This window comes from Kryptolebias marmoratus, linkage group LG16 (genome assembly GCF_001649575.2).
Source record: "Kryptolebias marmoratus isolate JLee-2015 linkage group LG16, ASM164957v2, whole genome shotgun sequence".
Lineage (NCBI taxonomy): Eukaryota > Metazoa > Chordata > Actinopteri > Cyprinodontiformes > Rivulidae > Kryptolebias > Kryptolebias marmoratus.
In genome coordinates this window covers 20,728,407-20,749,459 of record NC_051445.1, presented here as the reverse complement: position 1 = coordinate 20,749,459, position 21,053 = coordinate 20,728,407, and the positions used below count along the sequence as shown (strand labels likewise).

At 39.9% G+C, this 21,053-nt stretch overlaps 2 protein-coding genes across 4 annotated transcripts; one reads left to right on the top strand and one right to left on the bottom strand.

Moving 5' to 3' along the window:
* Positions 1-65: 65 nt before the first annotated feature.
* hpn (hepsin) lies at positions 66-15,790 on the top strand. 3 transcript variants are annotated; one of them, XM_025004583.2, is made up of 13 exons: positions 66-282; positions 2,118-2,223; positions 9,059-9,166; positions 9,426-9,467; positions 9,715-9,844; positions 10,732-10,851; positions 11,027-11,067; positions 11,370-11,535; positions 11,770-11,960; positions 12,795-12,890; positions 13,098-13,240; positions 13,427-13,591; positions 14,475-15,790. In XM_025004583.2, exons 2-13 carry the CDS (start codon positions 2,187-2,189, stop codon positions 14,517-14,519), a joined length of 1,284 nt encoding a protein of 427 aa, XP_024860351.1. In that variant the 5' UTR covers positions 66-282; positions 2,118-2,186; the 3' UTR covers positions 14,520-15,790. The 3 variants fall into 3 exon arrangements, with proteins under 3 accessions (XP_024860351.1, XP_017265320.1, XP_024860350.1); XM_017409831.3 differs by having other exon boundaries at positions 2,114-2,223; XM_025004582.2 differs by having other exon boundaries at positions 2,092-2,223.
* Positions 15,791-15,794: 4 nt separating this feature from the next.
* LOC108232263 (B-cell receptor CD22) lies at positions 15,795-20,441 on the bottom strand. The gene is made up of 10 exons (XM_017409904.3): positions 20,288-20,441; positions 19,863-20,201; positions 19,545-19,766; positions 18,102-18,380; positions 17,725-18,015; positions 17,562-17,640; positions 16,863-16,893; positions 16,585-16,701; positions 16,415-16,500; positions 15,795-16,135 (listed from the first exon to the last, which is right to left on the bottom strand). Exons 1-10 carry the CDS (start codon positions 20,325-20,327, stop codon positions 16,075-16,077), a joined length of 1,545 nt encoding a protein of 514 aa, XP_017265393.1. The 5' UTR covers positions 20,328-20,441; the 3' UTR covers positions 15,795-16,074.
* Between the last annotated feature and the right edge of the window lie 612 nt (positions 20,442-21,053).

The following is a 21,053-nucleotide window of genomic DNA, read 5'->3' as shown; positions in this document are numbered from 1 at the left end:
GAAACTTCTGCTTCACTTGTCTTTTTTTTTTGCTTTTTTTCCCTCCTTTTCTCTTTTTGGGGTCAGTAACCTGTGAAGAGAGGAGAAGAGAGGATTTACCCCACCACCACTACCACCAAAAAAAAGAAAAAAAAATCCAAAAACATATCGGGATTTACCTGTGGTGGCGTTTGAAGATAATTAGCAGTTGTTAAAAACATTAATTTTTTGCCTTTTTAAAGCACGACTTTTAAAAGGAGAGAGGGGAAAACCTTGAGCTGCATCCGGTGAAAAGAAAGACAGGTGAGTCATTTTCCAGAAGGATAAAGTCTGGATTTAATCCTTGTGTTTTACTGGAACAATCTCACTGTAAAACAGGTTAACCACTGTCTAATTCAGGGACTGCGCCCTTGATTAAATAGCCGAAGAGATTATCTCAATAATCTATCATAAAAAGTATTTTTTATAGCTCTTTCTTTAACTTTTTCTGCTTGAAGACAGGCCTAATGCTGAGGGAAACAGAGTAATGACTCATTCGACTTTTAAAAGTAAAGGCTTTCTTTCATTTCATGGTGAAATAATAACCAAGGAGGAGGTAGTTTTAGGGTCCAGAGCTGAACACTGGCAGCGTCTGGGTTTATTTAGTTATTTGTTTACACGGTGTTCCCATAATACATGTTCAAATATTAGAACTAGAAACTTCGGGGGGCCTGTGTGGAATTGTGCCCTAAGTGTTAGTTTTGCTATTATCAGGGACATTACCTGCAGCACAACACAGGCTTTGACTTTATTCATATATTTGGAAGAATTTGCGTGAACTGGTAGTCAGAGTGTTTGTTTTCAAATTCTGTGTGGGTCAAAGGAGAAAGAAAACAGAAACACAGGTTTTAGAGGGAGAAAAACTGTATTATAGGAAACACAAACGTGGGTTATTATTAATATTATTATGCACTGTGTAAGTATAGGTAACTAATTTCAAATGTGTATTCAAAGGGGTGCAGATTACACTGTTAATATTGGGAGAGTACACCAAAAAGGGGTTTTAATAAGTTGTTGTCATATATATATGTATTCTATATTTGAAAAACTACTGTATAGCAGGAGAATCACCTCCTGATATAGACCTACTTAGTTTTTTTATTTTATTCTACAACTGATATTACTAACTGAGTACAGAATAATGACTGCTCAGTTCACTGAAGCTCTTCCTCTTCTGTCCTAAACTTATATTCTTAACAGAAACGAAGCATTTCTTAAATTTGCCTCTGTCTTGCAAAGTTTTAAACAAAGGTCTGTTAGCCCTCTGAGTATGTGTTGCAGATGTGTCTCAGCTACTACCAAAAACTTAGCTAAACAGCCATATAATGGAGTGGTTCATGAGCTATTTAGCTATAGGGCAGCAAATGTTTTGGTTGTCACCCCGGATCACAAATATCAAGCAACCTGAACATCTTTACCAACTCTAACATTAAAAAGGGAACAGAAATTAATTTTTACATATTGATCCCCCACCCCCCAACCTCACAAATGTGCTATGTCTTATTTACATTTTTTAAATTTTGTAGAAAAATACGTACAGGCCTGTGTGTTTGTAATTGAGAGGTGATAACCTGAACCCCCTAAGAACAACCATGGAGAGGAAATAAGCTGTGAATGTGGTGACAAATCAAATGAACCGGCTCTCCACCAGCTCTTAAACACAGCATGTAATTGTGACTCTGTGAGGATCTGACTGGTGAGAGACGTCTGGAAACTCCACGTGCACGCTTCGCCCGAAGTTGGTTTGTGCAGAAATGGAGCCCTGCACCAAACACCATTTGCACTTTCCTATTTTACAATTTCAACAAACAGGAACCTTGTTGAGAGTCAAATCTGTCACATTTGTGAGACTGAGGGTGAAAATGCGGCTGTCATAATCAATATTTGTTCACTTTTTAATGTTGGAAGCTGTAAAGTCGTTTTACACAGACTTACATTAGAGATTAGTTAAACCTTCTTATTTGATCAGATCTCTTTTCTGTCTTTTTATGTGGATTTTTTGATCAAATAAATATGACTTTTATAAGGAATCTTGACACAAAATCCTCTGCTCTGGGACTGCTGCTGGCTCAGACCACCTGCTCTGTGTTTTCAGCCAGAGAGGAAAGGAAGGAGGAAAGCCCCCTCATCATTGTCTGCTGCTGGCCTCTGCTTCCTACTCTGGACAGATGTACGCTGAGAAAGTTGTGACAGAGGGGAAGATGGGTGAGTGCACACACTGGAATATGTACACCCTTGTGTTTTACGCCTTTCTCCCAGCTCATGGCCTCCAACACACACACGCACATGTACACGCAGTCCTGCACAGATTCAAATACAGTGCAGCTCATGCCGTCTGTGTTCTGTATTTGTGTACAGAAATCAGCCCACTTCACTGTTAACCATTAACTGGCCTGTTACAAAAAGTGCTTCGCTGTCTCTCTGATGTTCCCTGGATTTATTTTTGATGCTTGTTTTTCAGCTTGGTCAGCAGAATACTCAGACTGGTTGTGATATTTTTCTTTTTTTTCTTTTTCTCACATTTTTAAGCTTTAAACCAAATAAAAAAGCGATGCCAGTGTCAACAACTGGAACTACACATAATAAGAGTCCTTTACTCTGAAACACAACTCAATTTATTTATTAAAGCAAACAACAAAAGGCTGTTTTGGCAGTCACAATCAAGTCAGTTTAATCACACATCTGAAAGAATTCAAATCTTTTCAATGTGATCATATCAAGCTGGTTGGAAGCTGATCTGATGTCAAGAGGAAACACATTCAGTATCTCCCCCCACTTCCCGGGGTTTGATTGCAATGCAGTTTGCAGATGCTGAGTTGGTCAAGTGATCTTGATAAATTTACTGCAAGTCATATAATGCTGATGTCACAAACCAGATAAGAGCACTTCCTGTATTTCAAAGCTGCTAGAACATTGTTGTGTTAGTCTAAATTATGATACTAAATTATGATTCTCTGCTGGTGCTGTGAAAGGATACATCTAAATATTTCTGGGTACAGTTACTGAAACAGGTTTGCCCATTACTTGTTTTTTATGGTATAAATCTACTAAATAAGCAGTGTAACTTACCTTGAATCAGGAACAAAATTAAGTTGTCTTCATCAAAAAATAACCTAACTTCAACTCTCCTTGCCGACACGTCCTTTCAGTCTTTGTCTGTTTGTTGGAGCTTACTTTCTGACTGCACCATGGCCGAGCCAGAGATTTCGTCTTCTGAGACTCTGTTGCATGACTAAAAAGAGTCCACCCAGGACGTATTGAAGCATGTGTGGCGTGTGTGTAATTACAGGAGAAAAAACGCAGTCTTAACTCCAGATTGGCTCACGCTGTGGTTTTTGTTGTTTGAGCTAAGATTAAATGGGTCCCAACTTCTTTTTTTAGAAACAGAGTCTGTTTGCATTTATCAAGACGTGCTTATAGACCAACCAGAGAAGCACAGACACGCACACATTCATGCACAACTTGCCACAGCGCATGATATCTTTAGCGCACAACATGATTGTGTTTATTTATATTTTTCCTCCATAATGACCACCATGACTCAAACCTTCCGCAGTGCATACATCTCTGCATGTTTGTGTGTAGTAGGTTACTTCTTTTCCAATTATTTTTGCCTAATGCCACTCTTACTGTGTAATACTTCGCTCCACATTGAGCCGTTCAGGGAATATTTCAGAGAACAATCTCCAACCAACTTCAACCTAGATGAGAAACATTAATAAGTGCGTATTTTCCTGAGTCCAATTCATGTTTGAAATGTGAAACTAATGAACTTTTTTATCCTAGTTTTAAGCAAACAAAGAAGACACAGGGCGGAGTATCTCAGAGAGTAAAGTCAGAACAGCTGTTAAGTCATTAGCTCCGTCGCCGTGACAACAGTGTAAACTGTGCTGATGAAGACTAAGCTGGAGATATTTTACCACGTAAAGTATAGTCTATGTAAAAAGAGAGAAAAATAAAACTGTCTGGTGGCAGTGACTCCTGACTATGTTTTTCTGTTGTGTCTGTGGAAGCAGTGCACAGTTGTACACTTTCTGTGACTAACAGGGAGTGGTAATGTTCAAGGGTATCCCTCCTAACATCCCACAGGTTGGGTAACATGTGACTCATGAAAGAACAGAAAATCTGTGTGTGCAGCTCACATACGGTAAATACTAATTTACCCTTACCTCAAAGCAACAGCAGCATGTCCAGGCAACAGTTTGAAGAGAAAATAAGCAGTTAGCAATATTACGACTGTAATGAAACCAAGTATAATCAGATGCCCATCTGTCCATCAGTCCATCCGTCCGTCTGTCCATCCATCCATCCATCCATCCATCCATCCATCCATCCATCCAGCCAGCCAGCCAGCCAGCCAGCCATCCAGCCCTTTACTTGCTGAATCCTGGTCAGGGCAAAGACCACTAATATAGTAGACTAAATGCCCTTCGTCTCTTCTTGTTGGGACTTGAAGACAGCAGGACCTCGCTTATAGGAGCTGCCATGTTGTAGTTTTGCGACCAGCACCAAGGTGTGGGACTTTAAGTCCTTCCCACTCTTACAATCATGGTGTTATATGACCTTTACTTTAAACATGAAATAACAAATTACAAAATCAACAAGAGTTATAACCTGAAAGAAATGATCCGAGGTGTATTTTAACTTTTTACTAAACACACTGTTCTGTTAGTTTTAACCTAGTTGAACCCTCGGAGCAGCACGTTGGGACCTCGAACTTTAGGGCAGAAGCAGTCAGGGACATGCGGACGCACGTTCTGCTGAGATTAGAGTCTGCAGGCAGCAGGGTGTCTTGCATTAAAAAGGCAAACTTTTGTTGGACTGGAACCAAGAGACAAGTTACCCAGGCACCAACAAGGAGTGCCCCACACGGGAGCCCCCAGGAGAGTGATAGATGGGAGGACGGGTGGCCAGGAACATGAGGCTGTGCCAGCAGTCTTATTACTACTTATACTTTCTCTAAAAAGTCAAGTTTTGTTGTCTTTTTGGAGCTCCAACAAGGCCCCACACAGCAAATCTGAGGACTGTACTAAACCATTCAGTCTGTAGTAGTGATGCACCTTTCAAGGTTTTATGTTGTTTTTTTTTAACCTATGTACCATCCACCTGCTGATTTGTACAACCTATGGGTGAAAAAACAGTTTCATAGAAATCAATTAACATAAAAATAATAACAAAGGAAGCTTGCTGTACAACATGAGGAATAAACATAGACCACAATTCTCTGACTTAAGCTGCATGGGTTCTATAAATAGTGTTAAGGCTTCAAGTTATGTTCAATATGTGAGTAAGATTTGTTTCTATAACTTTAGAACAACTGCTGGTTGTACATTTTAGGAAATTTTATTCAAACAAGTAGACTTCCTGCACTAATGAAGAGTTGGACTCACTGTGATGCTTTCACTGAATGTTGACGTTCTTGCCCCGTTGAAGGCTAAACTCAAGCTGTTGTGCTTCCATCTGTAAAATCCTCACAGTCTGTCTCAAATGTTACATCTTTATTCAGTTAAGTCGGTGACTGGGAGGTGCACGAATAGTTTTTCTTAGGTTTTAGCATTGAGAAGCTTTTACTGGAGTAGCTGATAAAGTTGGAAGATGCTGAGCACAGTGAAAGGTGTCCCTTAATGATTATGAGTAAACAAAATGTTTAAATCACTTTTGTTTACCATGGGATATTCTTTGTAAATGGCATCTTGTTAGGAACATTTGTTATATTCTGAAACATTGTTGTTCTCAGAACTAGCCAAGATTAAATCTTTGTTCAGGTATGTTGGTTCTTTTCAAAACAATGTGGTATAATGTCACCAATATATTTTGCAGAAAAAGATCTTCATAAGCATTTACAGTACAACCCTCAATCACTGCCAAGTAGACATTATACACAAAGTTATCCTTATAGTTACCTCTGTTGCTAACTGAGAGACTTAAGAAATGACCATCCCTTTTTATGTCCTATAAACAGAACAGCAAGGTGTGACATTTTCAGTTTAAACAAGCAACGTAAAAAGGCTAAATCTTTAAACTGGTTATAGCCAAGTAATATTCACAGCATTAAAATGAGCTGGTTAGTGTAATTCAGCTGTTTTAATGTTGTTGCTGATGTACAGAAATTGACTCCTTTTTTATTTTATTGTTTCTCTCTGAAGATCAGAAACACTCACAACCTTTGACTAGTTTTGCAGACTATAGCCTGTTCATTTTCACAGTTTACTACATTAAAAAAAATCCTGTTTCATAATACACTAAGAAACATGCACACACATATACACACACACACACACACACACACACACACACACACACACAAACACACATAGGAGGAGGGGGTTTCAGGTCGACACAAAAGACTGCTTGTTCTGTCCGGCTATGCGATTAAAAAGATTGCAGTGTGAGGAAGAGAGCAGGACAGATAGAGAAGGAAGGAACTATTAGGATGAAGGTGGATGGGCAGCGCCAGCTTGCTTTAGGAGTGAATGTGCTAAGGCGGAGGTGGCAAGGAAAGGTTGTGGTATTTCCAGCAAAACACAGTCTGTCAGACCAAGCACAAGGCTGGAACGTCCCGCTGATACATGCAGTAGGTGACTATCATTGATCAAATACTCCCCGTAATCCCTCTGTTTTCTTTGTCACTATACCTGTTTCCTGTCTGTGTCCTCAATTTCAATTTCTTTAGGATCTTTAGGTCCTCTTTATTACAATAACACTATTATTATGTAGACGTACTGTTTAAAAGGAGAGCAGGTAAAAAATGGGAGAAAGGCCAGACATGAGGCCTGAATGGAAGGAGAAATATGGGTCCAAAGGGAGCCAATCAAAGGTAGGAAGTTTTACAGTAGGCTAAGGTGGGGTTTGGTGTGGAGAGATATGAGATATGAGTATAATAGAGACAGAGTTTTTTGGAAAGTTATTTTCAATAACACTGGATTATCTCCTCTTGTGAGTCTTTGTCTCTATACCAAACTGGGTTTTTGTCATCCTTTGAGTTGTTCTCGTCAACAGATCAAGGTGCAGAAATCTGAGCCATCATAACAGAATGCACAAAGATTTTTATGTTGTGCAGAACACTGTAACATTTTTCATCATTGTTGATTTTTCTACTTCATTGCTTGACAACCTGGATTAAAAAAAAAACCCATATTTTTAAATTTCTCATATAGACCTACATAAAAATAGCTATTTGTAGACTCTTCAATGTAATAGTTTGATCTGATGAGACAAAAAATGTTTTGTCACTCAAAGAAAAATGTAATTCACATTATCTTCCATAGTGGGGCATTGTGTTGTCAGGACCATGGTGAGGAAATATTTTTTTTTAATCAACTGAGTCAGGGAAATTAAGCAGAACTGAGGAAAATAATGTAATGTCGATGCTTATCTTAAACACAAGAACATGTCATCGGAAAACAGACTAATAGCTGTAAGTCACATTCAGTTGCTGCTGGTTCAAACTCTGAAACACACGATTCATTTGGTTGGATGTCTGTTGGATGGGGCTTCTTCCTCTTCTATGCATCTCAGGTTGAACTAATAAGCACAAAAAAAGTGTGCAACGTGAGGAAATAAGCAGTAAGAAGAAGTGAGAGATGACTAATTGGTTTGTTTCCCACTCTTGTACCAGAACAATTATCAGGTTGTATGGAAAGGAACCCAGAACACAGACTCCTTGTCTCATAAAAAACAAAACAGATTTATTAAACAAAGAGAAAACATAAGGAAAAAGGCAGCAAAAAGAACAAAAACTAAGTATCTGACACAGAGGATCGCTAGGGGACACAAAGAACAGACCTGACTGTGGTGAAGACCAACAACAAGTAATTGGAAGTGACTGAGTATAAAGGGCTGAGGGTGAGTGGGAGATTGACCGCAGCTGGAGTGACAGGTGATGGGGAACAGGTGAAGTGGGTGTGGCAGGCTGACAGGCAAACTACAGAGTAGATGAACTGAGGGAGAGTGAAGAGTGGCACAAGCAACACAGAGGGCACAGGGAGCAGAACTATACAAGAACACAAGGAACAAACTTAAAACATAAGGATCACAAGAACGCACAAAAAAAACATGAAAATCAAATACAGAAAATCAAAAAATAACTCAAAATACTTCCGTCCTGACAACAATAGTGGTGTAGCTGAGCGAGTTGTGTGCAGACTAATCTGACTGAGGTTATTCAAGTTGCAGTGAAACTGGTGCGGAGTGTTTGGAGGTGTAGCTCAGGCTCCGGCTACTGTCTGCCATGTTGCACTAACCTTCATGACAAAGATGACCACCGGCTTGTGTAAATTGGTTGCACAGGGAAGTGATATAAGCTGATTTTAATGAACAATAACAAATGTACACAAAAGACAAGAAGTTAGCAATAAGAAAGTAAGATTTTGTATGTTTTCGGATAAGTGCACCTTTTTTAAGTTGTTCTTTTTTCTTAACTAGAAAAATATAAAGTGCATGTATGTGCATTTGGGACCAGCATGGCACTGTATCCTAGTTTTAAGAGTTCGTTCTTGCCTTGTGGAGAAACGCTCGACTTTAGACTATTGATCTAACCAGTATCATTTGTTCTTTTCAGTGAGTGCCAGGACATGAGCTGTGTGCCTCTTCACGTTGGGGCAGTGAAAATGTCACGATTTCTCAGATGTTTTCCTCTACAGCTGGTTGAGAGTCCAAAGAAAGTGCCCAAAATGAACATTATTCTCAATTGTTGTCACATTATTTTGTTAAATATGTAAGAAGGTAATACAGTATCAGCAGTGTTTAGTGAACTCTTACACTTTAGTTAACTCACCCGTATTTACTTTTTTTTGGTTTCATCACTTATGTTCTGTTTTCAGCCATGTGTGCTTGTTACCATGTTTTAATGTTTAATGGACTGAATGAACATGCTAGGACACATGTTGGTGCATACAGCATGAATGGCTATGATCTTTTGCATGTGGGTATGTGCTGCAGCTTGTGTAGACGTGCTGCCAAATCACGATCATATGACCATGACAGTGTATAGTTACTGTCATATGTGACATATATTTGTGCACCCTATGTGTGTGTTTAGGGAGCAGAGGGATCTCTCTGACCTGTGTGTTGACCCCCTGGCGGGTGATCGGGGTCTGTGTAACAGTGATGACCCTGGGGGCCATTGGAGCTGCTGTCTGGGCCGTAGGTCAGACTGCATCGCTTTCACACACACACACACACACACACACACACACACACACACACACACACACACACACACACACACACACACACACACACACACAAACACACATTTCTGTCAATCCTGTGATGACCATTATCTGTTGGCCTTTGATGTTTTTAGAGGCTTATACTTCCTGTCTCAGTCAAGTACCATAAACCTTTGGAAACTGCTAATAAAGATCAAACTGATTTGTTGTTTTCTTTTTATTACATTTATGTAGTTTCATATTGCACCATGGAGGAAGACACAGGACTGTATGATGGTAAGTTAGTGATGCTTTTAAAGAGGTGATTTTATTCCATATTTCTTTATGTTTGAACAAGTGTTGACATTAAAAACTACACGAATAACCAAGTCTTTATTTGTTGCATTAGTATTTACTGGAGAGTTTTACTGTTTTGTTAGTTTATTCAGGAGTGTGCCACCTGAACTAAAATTGATCTTTGGAAGTGTCCTGCTATTTTTTATTTTTATTTTTAAAGTAACTCTAGTCCCTTTCACCCCTGCAGTTCAAGTAAATTCCCCCGACCAGTGTCTCAGAGTCTTTGACTCTGCACACAGGAGGTGGCGTCAGGTGTGTTCCTCCCCAGCCAATGAACTTCTTGCAAGCATCAGCTGTGAGGAAGTTGGATTTGTCAGGTGAGATAAATATGATGATAGTTTGATGTTGCACTTGTTTCCTTTTCCTCTAATAGAAACTGAATGTGTTGCACGCTGATGTGTTTTAGTCAAGAAGTTGTGATCTAACCTGGTTGAGTCAGGCAAGCTTTGTTGCAGCAGGTTCAACACAAGTCCAATTCCCATGCAGTCACATAACAGCCAGACACGCATGGTAAATTCTTTGATTAGCATTTGTACAGACTTTTCTGCTTTTTTGTTTTTTCCTATCATTTTTATGAGGAAAGAAGCAAATATTTTCATCCAAAAAAGTAAATAAAAATAATTCTGGATGTTTGCTGCTGCAGCAGCATCTTCTTAAAATTATCCCCAAAATACATACTTGTTTCTGTAAGAAAAGTTAAATCCTCAACTAGCCCTAATATGCATCTGTTCAACAAGCTTAAACATGTATTTCATCTCCTTCAGTCACTGTCCTGGGTGTGTTTTAATTATGCTTTGAAGATCACTGAAGAATAAAAGACAAAATCATGTACAAGAATTTGAATCTTAATATGCAGAAACCATAATTTCTTACAAGAAATTAGTTTGTAATGATGATCTCTTGCATCCTGTCTTTTCCCTTATCATGTTATGAAGTCCTTATTATCCCAGCTGTATGTTTGTGCACAACAGCCTCTGTTGAAGTGAGTGATATTTTAGCTTTTTCATCACTTAAATGTACTGGCTGTGTGTTTGGTCTGAGTTTCTGCAGCCTAAATGCAAAACACGGTAGTTTTCAATAATTCCTGATATTCATATAATTCAGAAATGATCAGTACCTGATTTAATAAGTTCAGTCCCTTTACCAGACTGATGAGGCATAAATATGTCTAAATAGACCTGACTAAAGTTCATGTTTGTTTCAGTGTGGTAAATTATTCAGTCACTTCGGTGCCAGAGGCCAGTGGTGACGGTGGAGAGTTCTTCTGCGTCAGACAGGAGGAGCTCAGCTATGGCAAGAAAATCAAAGACTCGTTATTTCCCTGGTAACTAACACCAGAGGGCTTTGTCTCCTAATCCATTTCACTGTCCTCCAAGTTGCTCTTCTTTTCTTTGTTGCTGATTTATCTAGGAAAGACTCTGAAAAGCTGAACAGTGTTTTTAACTCTGGTCATTTCTCTCTTGTCATTCCAACTGTAATCGACTCTGTCTTTGTTTCAGCGACTGTGACAGCAGGGAGGTTCTCACACTGTTGTGTCAAGGTAAAATATCAAATCTTCACTCATTCATCCTGACCCACTGCCACACTTTAAAACCTACACCAACCTCTCATCTGTTTCTGCACGTCACCTTGTATTCCTCCTTTATGGTATACTTTTGGTTTTGTGCGTCTTATTCTTCCTGATGAGTTTTTTTTTTTTGCAAGTTTAAACTTTTTCTTTTTCTCATTTCATTCTTTTAAAAACTGTAGTTCTGATCTCTAGTCGTCATTATATGTGTTGTCTTTAACTGTCATTTTTAACCTTTATTTTTGTTAATCTCTTTGCCTCTTTTGGTTTTACAGACTGCGGCAGGAGAAGTTTTGCAGCGGACCGTATCGTCGGGGGTGTCGACGCGCGGCAGGGCAGCTGGCCCTGGCAGGTCAGCTTACAGTACGACGGGGTTCATCAGTGCGGAGGCTCCATCATCTCAGATCGCTGGGTTGTTTCTGCAGCTCACTGCTTCCCAGAGTAAGTCAGGCACAAACGAGGACGGTTTTTTAAAAACTTTAGTAACAGTAAGAAAATGGCTTCTTGTAAATGTTATTTTATAATTGACTTGTTAGGTGACTTAATTTTGCTCAGACGATACAGATAATCGTGGTAACACACAGTGTTTGTGTCTGTATGTTGAGAACTCAGAAAACAAAAACAGAATCAATAAGAAACATCACATTGTCTTTGTTTTCTCCGCTCCTCTGCTAGGCGCTACCGCTTTGTTAATCGCTGGCGTGTCCTGCTGGGCTCCATCTACAACAAACCAGTCAATGCCAACGTGGCAGAGGTGAAAACCATCGTTTACCATAGCAGCTACCTGCCCTTTGTTGATGCCAATATTGATGACAACAGCAGGGACATCGCTGTTCTGGCCCTCACACAACCTCTCACCTTCAGTGGTAGGACCTGCAGCACCACAGGCACTCAGTTTAAAACCGAAGAACCAAAGTTTTGTGCTCATCACAGTAACTTCTATAATCTGTCCATGTGAAGTCAAGCCATAAGGGCTGAAGCAAATTAGTAGTTTTAATCACTCAGCTGAGTTACAGTGAACCGGATCGGTTTGTGCCAAAATCTACAGGACATGGCTGACATCTAGAGTTCGACGCATGTAACTACAAAAAAAAAAAGAATTAATTTTAAATCTAAGCACAAGCAGGAAGCAAATTCAAAAGATAATTTGTTTTTATCTTTGCAGTGCCAACAGAAACTATATCAATGATTGAAAAACCTTTTCAAAACATTTCTGTTTTGAAGACATAGGAAGGAGAGAATTAGTGACAGCTGCAAATAAGCCAGATTTAAGCCAAATAAATACTAGTTTCTATCATCTAACTTCCGCTGCGTTGAATAAATGTTAGTCAGATGAGAGAGCAGCAGTGTGTGACAGTGTGCAGCTGTTTCTGAGCTTCAGTTTGATCTTGGCAGAGCTACATTATGAACCTGAGAGGAAGGTGACCAAAGGTGACCAGGGCGAAGTTATAACTCTCCTAAAATCCATGTTTTTTTTCTCAATTTTTGTCAACTCTGTACAATTAAGTAAAGAAAAACAAAAAAACAAACAAACAAAAAATACCAGTTATGGATATTAAGATAAAATGTAACTTTAAATAAGATGGTACAGAAATTTAATGGGTGGATAAACTTAACCCTTTTCTAAAATAAGTTACTTATTTGTGATGTTTCGCATCTTTGTTGATGATGTGTTTATACAGATGTTAATGTGTTTGTAGAGTACATCCAGCCTGTCTGTCTGCCGGCATACGGTCAAAGACTGATAGACGGACAGACGGGAACAGTGACAGGATGGGGAAACGTTGGATACTATGGTAGGGCTACATGTCATCACCGCTTTTTTGCTTAACACACTCCATAAATATGCACAGAAAGATGTTTGTGAAATGGTTGTGCTTTGAGAACTGCTCAAAAGTATTTTAAATAATTCAATAATTGTCCCAAAAGGACATAATACATCAAGATACAAACATTAGGTGTTTAGGTAAAGCCTTGTTTTTATGTTTTTGTTTTAAACACAGGGCATCTAGCAGATGTTCTCCAGGAGGCCACCGTCCCCATCATCAGTGATGCTGTCTGTAACGCTCCTGATTACTATGACAACCAAATCACCACCAGCATGTTCTGTGCGGGCTTTGAGAAAGGAGGCGTCGATGCCTGCCAGGTTAGAGACAGTTTCTGCTTATGATCTTTGCACACAAGTTTAAATGAGTTGACTTCATTTGGTTTCTTATTCGGTAAATTTGCTTTCTGCTCTCCATCCGTGTCTGTTAATTTGACGTCTGCGTGCATTTTTATCATTCCATGTTTGATTAAAATGTTGTCGGGGGCTGTTTTTCGGGGAATTCAGGGAGACAGCGGTGGTCCTTTTGTAGCGGCTGACTGTCTGTCCAAAGCCAGCCGCTATCGTCTGCTGGGCGTTGTGAGCTGGGGGACTGGCTGTGCCATGGCCAAGAAACCTGGTGTCTACACCAGAGTGTCTCGATTCCTGCCCTGGATATCTACAGCCATGAGGGTAAGAGACCTACCTTGTTTTGGCTGGGCATGTTGAATTGTGTGAACTTCTTTTCTTTGTGTTGGTATACACACATATACAGAACTGTACAAATATCAGAAGTAATCTTTATGTCTTTGTACTCTGTTTCTAAGGAGGTATACTTTTTGAAAATCCTATAAATGAGCTTGATCAATAGTTCTTTAGGCTTTCTGAAGGACTGTTCAGGTTGGTCTTTAGACTTTGGCTTTTTTACTCATCTTTAATCCAGTACCTGATTTTATTTTAGAGAAATGATTTTTGTTGCGTTGACACAACAAACAACTCAGCAAAGAACCAATTTCAAATCATATCTTTAGGCCCTTTAGGCCTTTTTGTTACTATCTGCCTGTCCAAAAGAAATTATTTGTTCTCATTTCTTTAAATCAGTCAGTAATAAAATGCAAAACACAGCACAGTTTGACACACAAAATTTGGTCATGACATGACTTTCAGATCCTGCAGATGGGTTTTTTGGCACTTTTTCTTTTGTTTTCTGCTCATCTCGTTTCCTGATTTTTATGCATACATTGTCGGGGTTCAAAGACTAGATCAAAAATTAGAAGAAAATTAGCCTAAACTGGGGAAAAACTTTGAAAGACCTCTAGGAAGCCTGATGAACTGTAGATCAAGACCACTTTAAAAGGTTACAAGAAAGTCTGACTGCTTTGCAAGGTGCAGCCAAGCAAAGAAAAAGTTCAGGAAGAGCAGTTTTTCCACTTACCAGTTCTTAGCAAATCTAGTTCTTCTTTTTTATATCTCAAATGATTTAAACCAGCTGCCTCCAAAACAGGAATATTCAAACGACCTGTTTACCTCAGACACATGCCACATCTCTTCTTCTTCTCTTTTTTTCCTCCTGTAGAACTATCACAACTCACCCGGTGTTCACAAAATGGCCCGAATATGACATTTCTGCTCCCGACTTTCTGCTCTCTCTACTCTTGGATGAGGATAAGGACACTTTTTCGTGGATGATACTGGGATCCTGTGCCAGGGAGCCGAAAAGCTGCGAGCTTATCTTTTTTATTACAGCTTCGCATTTCTGTTCTCACTGAAACATTTCACTGAGGATTCGCCCGGGTCCCCTAGCCTCCACGCGCCACTGACCGTCTACCAGCACTGCGTAAGAAACACGAAGTCTGAAGCACGCAACTCTGAGCCCTCCTGTTTTAAGAAGCACCACTTGATGTGGGGGCGTTCATCAGTTTGCTTCAGATGAGCTTCTGCCTCCAGTGGTGCGCTTCCTGAAGCCGGAGCAGCTTCCACCTCAACACTTGAAGGAAATTTTCAGGGGCTGATGAAACCACGTAGACAATTGAAAACCTAAGGGTTTAAAGTCACGCTTGTCAATAAAACGATTGGAAAGTTTTCGTTTAAAGCTGCTTTTTTTTTTGAAAGTTGTGCCAGCCGCCACGTCTTTTTACATGCAGTAGTTTGTCTTATACATCATGTCTTGTACAATGCATCTAATCACATTTAAAATGCTGAAGACAATGTTCGCATTTCAATCAGTGTTGTGCTGTAAATATTCTTGCTGATTGATATTTCATATATGCAATTCTTAAAAAGAAAAAAAGCACACATTTGTAAATTGAGAGTGCAATAACAATCACAGACTTTCTGCATTTGAAATCCAAACTGCTTCTCCTGACATGAGTGCGTACAAACAATATATATATACTGACTGTGCTCTTACCACACAGTCATATTTAACTTAAACCACATAAACAATTTGGATTGTTATCTTTAAATATGGTTTTATATATGGTTCAGGTTTAGCTACAGTGGCAGGTTGGCATAAAGATGCTGCTCTTTTAATCTCCCTGAAAAAAAGCAAACAATGAGTTTTTATGTAAAGAGATGTGTTTTTGTATTATTCAGCAAAGCTGATATGCTCCAACACCACAAATACAAGATGTTATCCGTAGATGTGTCTCAGTAATATGAGCACCACTAGCTCTCTGCCAGATAAATGCTCAACACTTTAGTGAAAACGATGAACTTTTTTTTGCTGACCAGAGCATATGATGGTGTGTAAAAGTCCTGACAGAACCACTGACACGTACCGGACCCAGCAGCAGGTTCAGTAACGTCTGTTTTTATAGCTGCCATGTGCGCACACGAGAATATTAGGATGTTGTAATAAAAACTGCACGAAAATAAAACCTAATTGAACAAGTCATGACTTGGGAATGATTTATTTTCTTTAAACCTTCCAGTATTTACAGTTCTAGTTTTATATACAGTTACAGGCAACAGATTCTTCTAACTGCTTCAGTTTACACAACAAATATTCAAGGTGAAATAAAATAACATTACTTTAATGTTTCGCAATCAAATCTGTTTTATAAATAAATACTAATACTGAAGAGTGAGTAACACTTTGCATCACTTTGTTTCCCTTAGAAGCTCTGATTTTTCTGCAGACATGTAGAAGAAAGGTTTTCAATGGAAGAAGAACCTCAGCTGGATTTAACCACCGTTGCGTAGATCACAGAGCTGCTGTTGTCCTTTTCTTTGGCCCTGAGGGGGAAATCATAAATATTTTTAACCAAACTTAAGCAAAGCATTGTCATCAGTTTTTTGTTTTTGATAATGTCCGCACTATTGCAACCTTTTGTGGTTTTGCTTCTTATTTTAAGATGAGTTTTTTTCTTTTTCTTTTGTTTGAATTTGACGGTGTTTAACCTTCTCTGACTTATTCGAACACTTTTAATTGTCATTTGGATATTTGACACCCTGTAGTTTCATCAGTTAGTTGTTAGCTTATTGCAGCACACATGGATCTAAACCTGAACCTACCAGGAGTCTGCTGACACTCTGCTCTTGTTTCTGGGTTTGACTGTCACCGTGGAGTAAATAACCTCGCTCTCATACAGCGTGGGAACCTGAAAGAATAGAAGAACAGCGCGTCAGTCTCCTCTACAGTTTTCTTCTATGTGAATGTGATATTGTGAAGCTGAAGCTCTGACCTGAGCAGAGACAGATGGAGGAGAGGACTGGAACATGTGAATGTTGGAATAAATAGACTCAGTTGGATTTTCATACACTGATGCTCCTTCATCGAGCTTTGAGTCAAGTACGGTCCGCTAGGGAGAAGACAACATGTCACATATAAGCGAAAAAGTAACCCCCCCCCCCAAAAAAAAAAACAAAAAAAAACAAAGTATGATGTTTCACTTCCTTAAAAGATGAAATTTTAAGCTTTGGGGGAGTTTTTAAGATTCTAAAAGGTTAACTAAGGACTCACTTCTTTCTCTGCACGATACCTCTTTTTCTTCCTGCAAAGACAAAAAAGTGAAGTTTAAATGTGTTAAAGTTTACTCCAGTCAGAAAAGAGCATTCAGGATTGTTGCTTCATCTTGTGGCTAGTCTTTAACCCTCCTGAGGTCCTCGGAACTGAAGAGAGGAAGAGAAGCCCTTGTAACTTTGTGTCAATTTGACCCTTAATAATATCACAATATAGCAGAATGCCACGCTGTGTTTTATCAAGTTCTACTTAAACATAAAGTTACTGAAAAGAAAATTCTCCCTTTCTGACAAACTGACATTCTCTATTAAGCATGAAGTCCTCTCCTGCTACATCTGTTTCAAGGGACTGTGAGAATGTGTGACCTTCTATGACCCTAAACAACCATATGAAGAATATTATACCTAAAATATTCAGAGAACTACACACTTGAAGTCATTCATTAAGGGGTGCTGCAGCCCCTTCCCCACCCATACTTCCAGCGACCCAGTCAAAATCTCACAATTTGTGCAACTAAAATCGGAGGAAGTGTTGAACAGAATGGAAATTCAAATGACACATATGTCACGTTGTCTGTCAAGTGTTGAAATGTGCCACAAAGTAAAGTAAGATGGTGAAATCACAGAAAAATTGACGCTGGCTACCAGTAGGAATGGTGTGAAGCAATCAGTCACACTGTTTTAGTTGTAGTTGACTCACCAGAACAGAAGCAGTGCGATCCCCAACAGCACAAAAAGAGAGACTCCAACTCCAGCTAACAGTGGAAGGGGCTGGCTGCCTAAGGAGAAACATGACGAATTTAGAAGTAAAATCAGAGTGAGACACCTGATCCTTTTCTGACTTTGTAAATAAAGTCACAAACCGTTCGGCTCCTCCACCACAGCCAGCATCACCTCCGTTGAGTTGTTCTCGCCCAGTCTGTTCCCGACGTGGCACATGTAGAGACCCCTGTGGGACGCCTCAATGGAAGGAAGAGACAGCACCTGTCCTGAGCCCACCTGAACCATGGAGCTGGAGCCCGGGACCCCTGTCCTTTTGAACCAGGTGTAGTTGTCTGCTGCAGGGTTAGCAGCCCCGCTGCAGGTCAGGTTCACGCTGCTGCCCTCCACGATATGATGTGGATACACTGAAACTGAAACGTTTGTTGGACCGTCTGAAAAATAAAAGTCCAAAATAAGAGATTCATTTCAAAATGTTTAATATATTCCATCTGGTTTCAGGTATGCCCCTTTGACTCACACAGGACATCAAGGTGAATCTCTGATGAGTTCTTCAGGTCGCTGCCTCCCCAGCTGATGCCGTTCCCGGCCCGGCAGTGGTACCATCCACTCTCGCTGGGCTGGATGTCAGGGATGATGTGGTTCTGGCCTGAGCTGATAAACTCTCCGCCCTTGTACAGACTGTATCCGCTTTGTGTAACAGGAGGGTTGGCGTCGCTGCCGCAGGTTAAAGTCACCGTGCTTCCTTTGATGACAGGTCCTGATGGACTCGCTGTCAGGGTTACAGCCTTCGGAGCATCTGATGAGAGGATTAGGAGTTTTGAATTGAAGGCTGTGTAATGCCACAGAAAGCAACAATCGAGACACACTTCAAGGAACAACAGAAGATTACTTAATTGTTATGCTTGTATTTGTGTGATTTTTATAGGGTCTGCATTTATTGAGACAAATATTATTGTATTTAGTCATTGTGTAAGAGAGATTGTGCCACAGACTGGAGAGCATTGTTTTTTTTTTTCCTTTTTGTATAAGCAGAACTGTGTTGATTTGAATAACTAAATAACTTAACAAAAGACTTCTTATTAGTACTACATCTTAAAACAGTCCAGTCCACAGGACACATGGGGTTATTTCTGGTGCTGGAAAATGAGCATTCCTCACAGCCTAAGTTGTAGTTCTTAAAAAGGACTTTAGCTGTCTTTTTAGGTACATCCAATCCGAAATTTGTTTCCAATTTTTAATCCTACGCGACAGACTGGTCAGATAAAGCTAGATGATAGTTATAAGCTTCAACATTTCTTTTGAAATTTTGAAGGACGCCAATGCCCGAAGTTCCAACATGCACCAACCTGATTTGGGGCTTACTTTTGTAAAAATCTAAGCTGACAAAATGTCAAGGTTTTGATGTATAAACTGTAAAAGAAGAGTGAAGAGAACCAAGCTCAAAAGAACTGTTGAAGCTGCTGCCAGCGGCTCATTGGGGTCACCATGGTAACCACACACCTGTGTCCACCTCTCTCTGACAGCACTCTAGTCAGGCAGGCAGAAAGAGCAGAAAGTCAGCCTTTGACAAACACTCACTGCGTAATCACTATAAGTTGCAGTGAAAAAATTCTTTGCCAATTTTGTCTCTGCCAAAAAAATATAATGCTACCAAAAGTCATATCACACCACATGTTTTGATGTCTTTTTGGTCTGAGTTTTTCTAAAGCTGCGAATAGTAATAAGGGTGCTTCAATGCTTACACATTGGCATCCTTAATTACTGAAAGATTTGGATCACCTTCTTGTATTTTAAAGATAACCCTGTCTCTTGGGTCAATATAAAAAGTTAAGAGTTTGCTGTAACAATTGACCTGTTGTACAAAGAAGCATAGGATACACACAGGGATGTGAAATGTTGTGCACGACTGATTAATAAAGAAAGAAGGGCCTCTAGTTGAAATATTTAATCATAAACTCACAGCGAACAGTGAGAACCACAGGGGCAGATGTGACCTCCTGTCCCAGGACAGCGCAGTAGTACCTCCCAGCATCCTCTCTGCTGACCTGGAAGCTTGTACGCCAAACACGTCGTCCATCTTTGAACCAGATGAATTCTGTAAATCCGGGACAACCTGGACTGCAGGTCAGCCTGACGGTATCTCCCTCTGTCACGTTGCTCGGCTGCACAACAGCTGTCAGCTCTGAAACAGAAACACAAAGCACGTCAGTCCTTGCATCATCTTCTTCTTCTTTGGGACAAGTGTAAAATTTATGGTTTTCCTTTCTGGTTTCACTACCTTTCACAGTCAGATATGCATATCTTTTACTTCTCCACTTGTTGAGCGTAGTTACAAAACTGAAAAAATATGCTCCTTCGTCCACTGATTGAACATTATTCACCTTCAGTTTGCAGTCGCCCCTATGATTACCGATGTAATTAAAATGATCTGGGGTTGAGGAAAGTTTAGAGACGGAAATTAGACTCCATTTGCCAGATACAAATTGGGCTTTGGACCATTTGACTGAAGTGACAAAATTCCCAAAGGGGTAGTCATACTCGCACTTTACAACCACTGATGACCCCTTTAAAGCACACTGGTTTTCAAGGCTGACCCCCCAGTTTCCACTCCAGACTCCTAGGAGAAAAAAAACAAACAAACAGATTACCAGATTGTCACAGCCATCAAATTTGTTAAACATTATATAAAATGGTTTATCTTACCTGGCATTAACACAAGAATAATCAGAATCCACTTTTCCATAGTCTGAATTTGACCTATGTTGACTACAACACATGGACAGGAGAGAAGATAGGACGTATGAAGAGTAAAAGTGACTAACTAAAGCAAACTTCCTCTGTACATTCTTCTAAAAAGCAGAAGTAAAAAAAGTCATCCCTCCCTTATTTCTTGTTTTATTTTATTATGACATGTTCTGAGGGCTGAGGACACGAAGTTACAAAACTTCATAAAACAACCCCCCCTCCCAAAAAAAAAAAAAAAAAAAAAAAAGACAATGAAGGCTTTTATGCAAAGGCAGGATGTGGAGAAACAGGACAGCCGATCTTTTGGTCATACTGTTGAGTCACTGTACGGTGTGTTCAGTATCCAGCTGCACAGACGTAGACATGTAGCGTAACATGTGCTGAGGGTGGAGGTTCAGGCCTGTCAGTTGACCTCGTCATTCCTCAGAGGCTTTATATTGTCCTCTGTGGTATCTCCATGTGAGTGTCAACGGGATTTTGGTGTTTTAGCTCCAATCAAAATGATTGGAACTACCTGTCCAGGGTGTCCCCCCTCCTCTCGCACAGTGGTTGGAGATGGACACCAGCTCCCAGTGACCCGGAAAGGAGCAGCAGGGTAAAATAAAATGGATGGATGGATGGATGGACGATGGTTTACTGCTAACAACATCTTTGTCCACTGAGTGGAGCCACTGAGCCACACACTAGAAACAGTTTCCCAAACACTGCTTTCAAATGGAGGGCG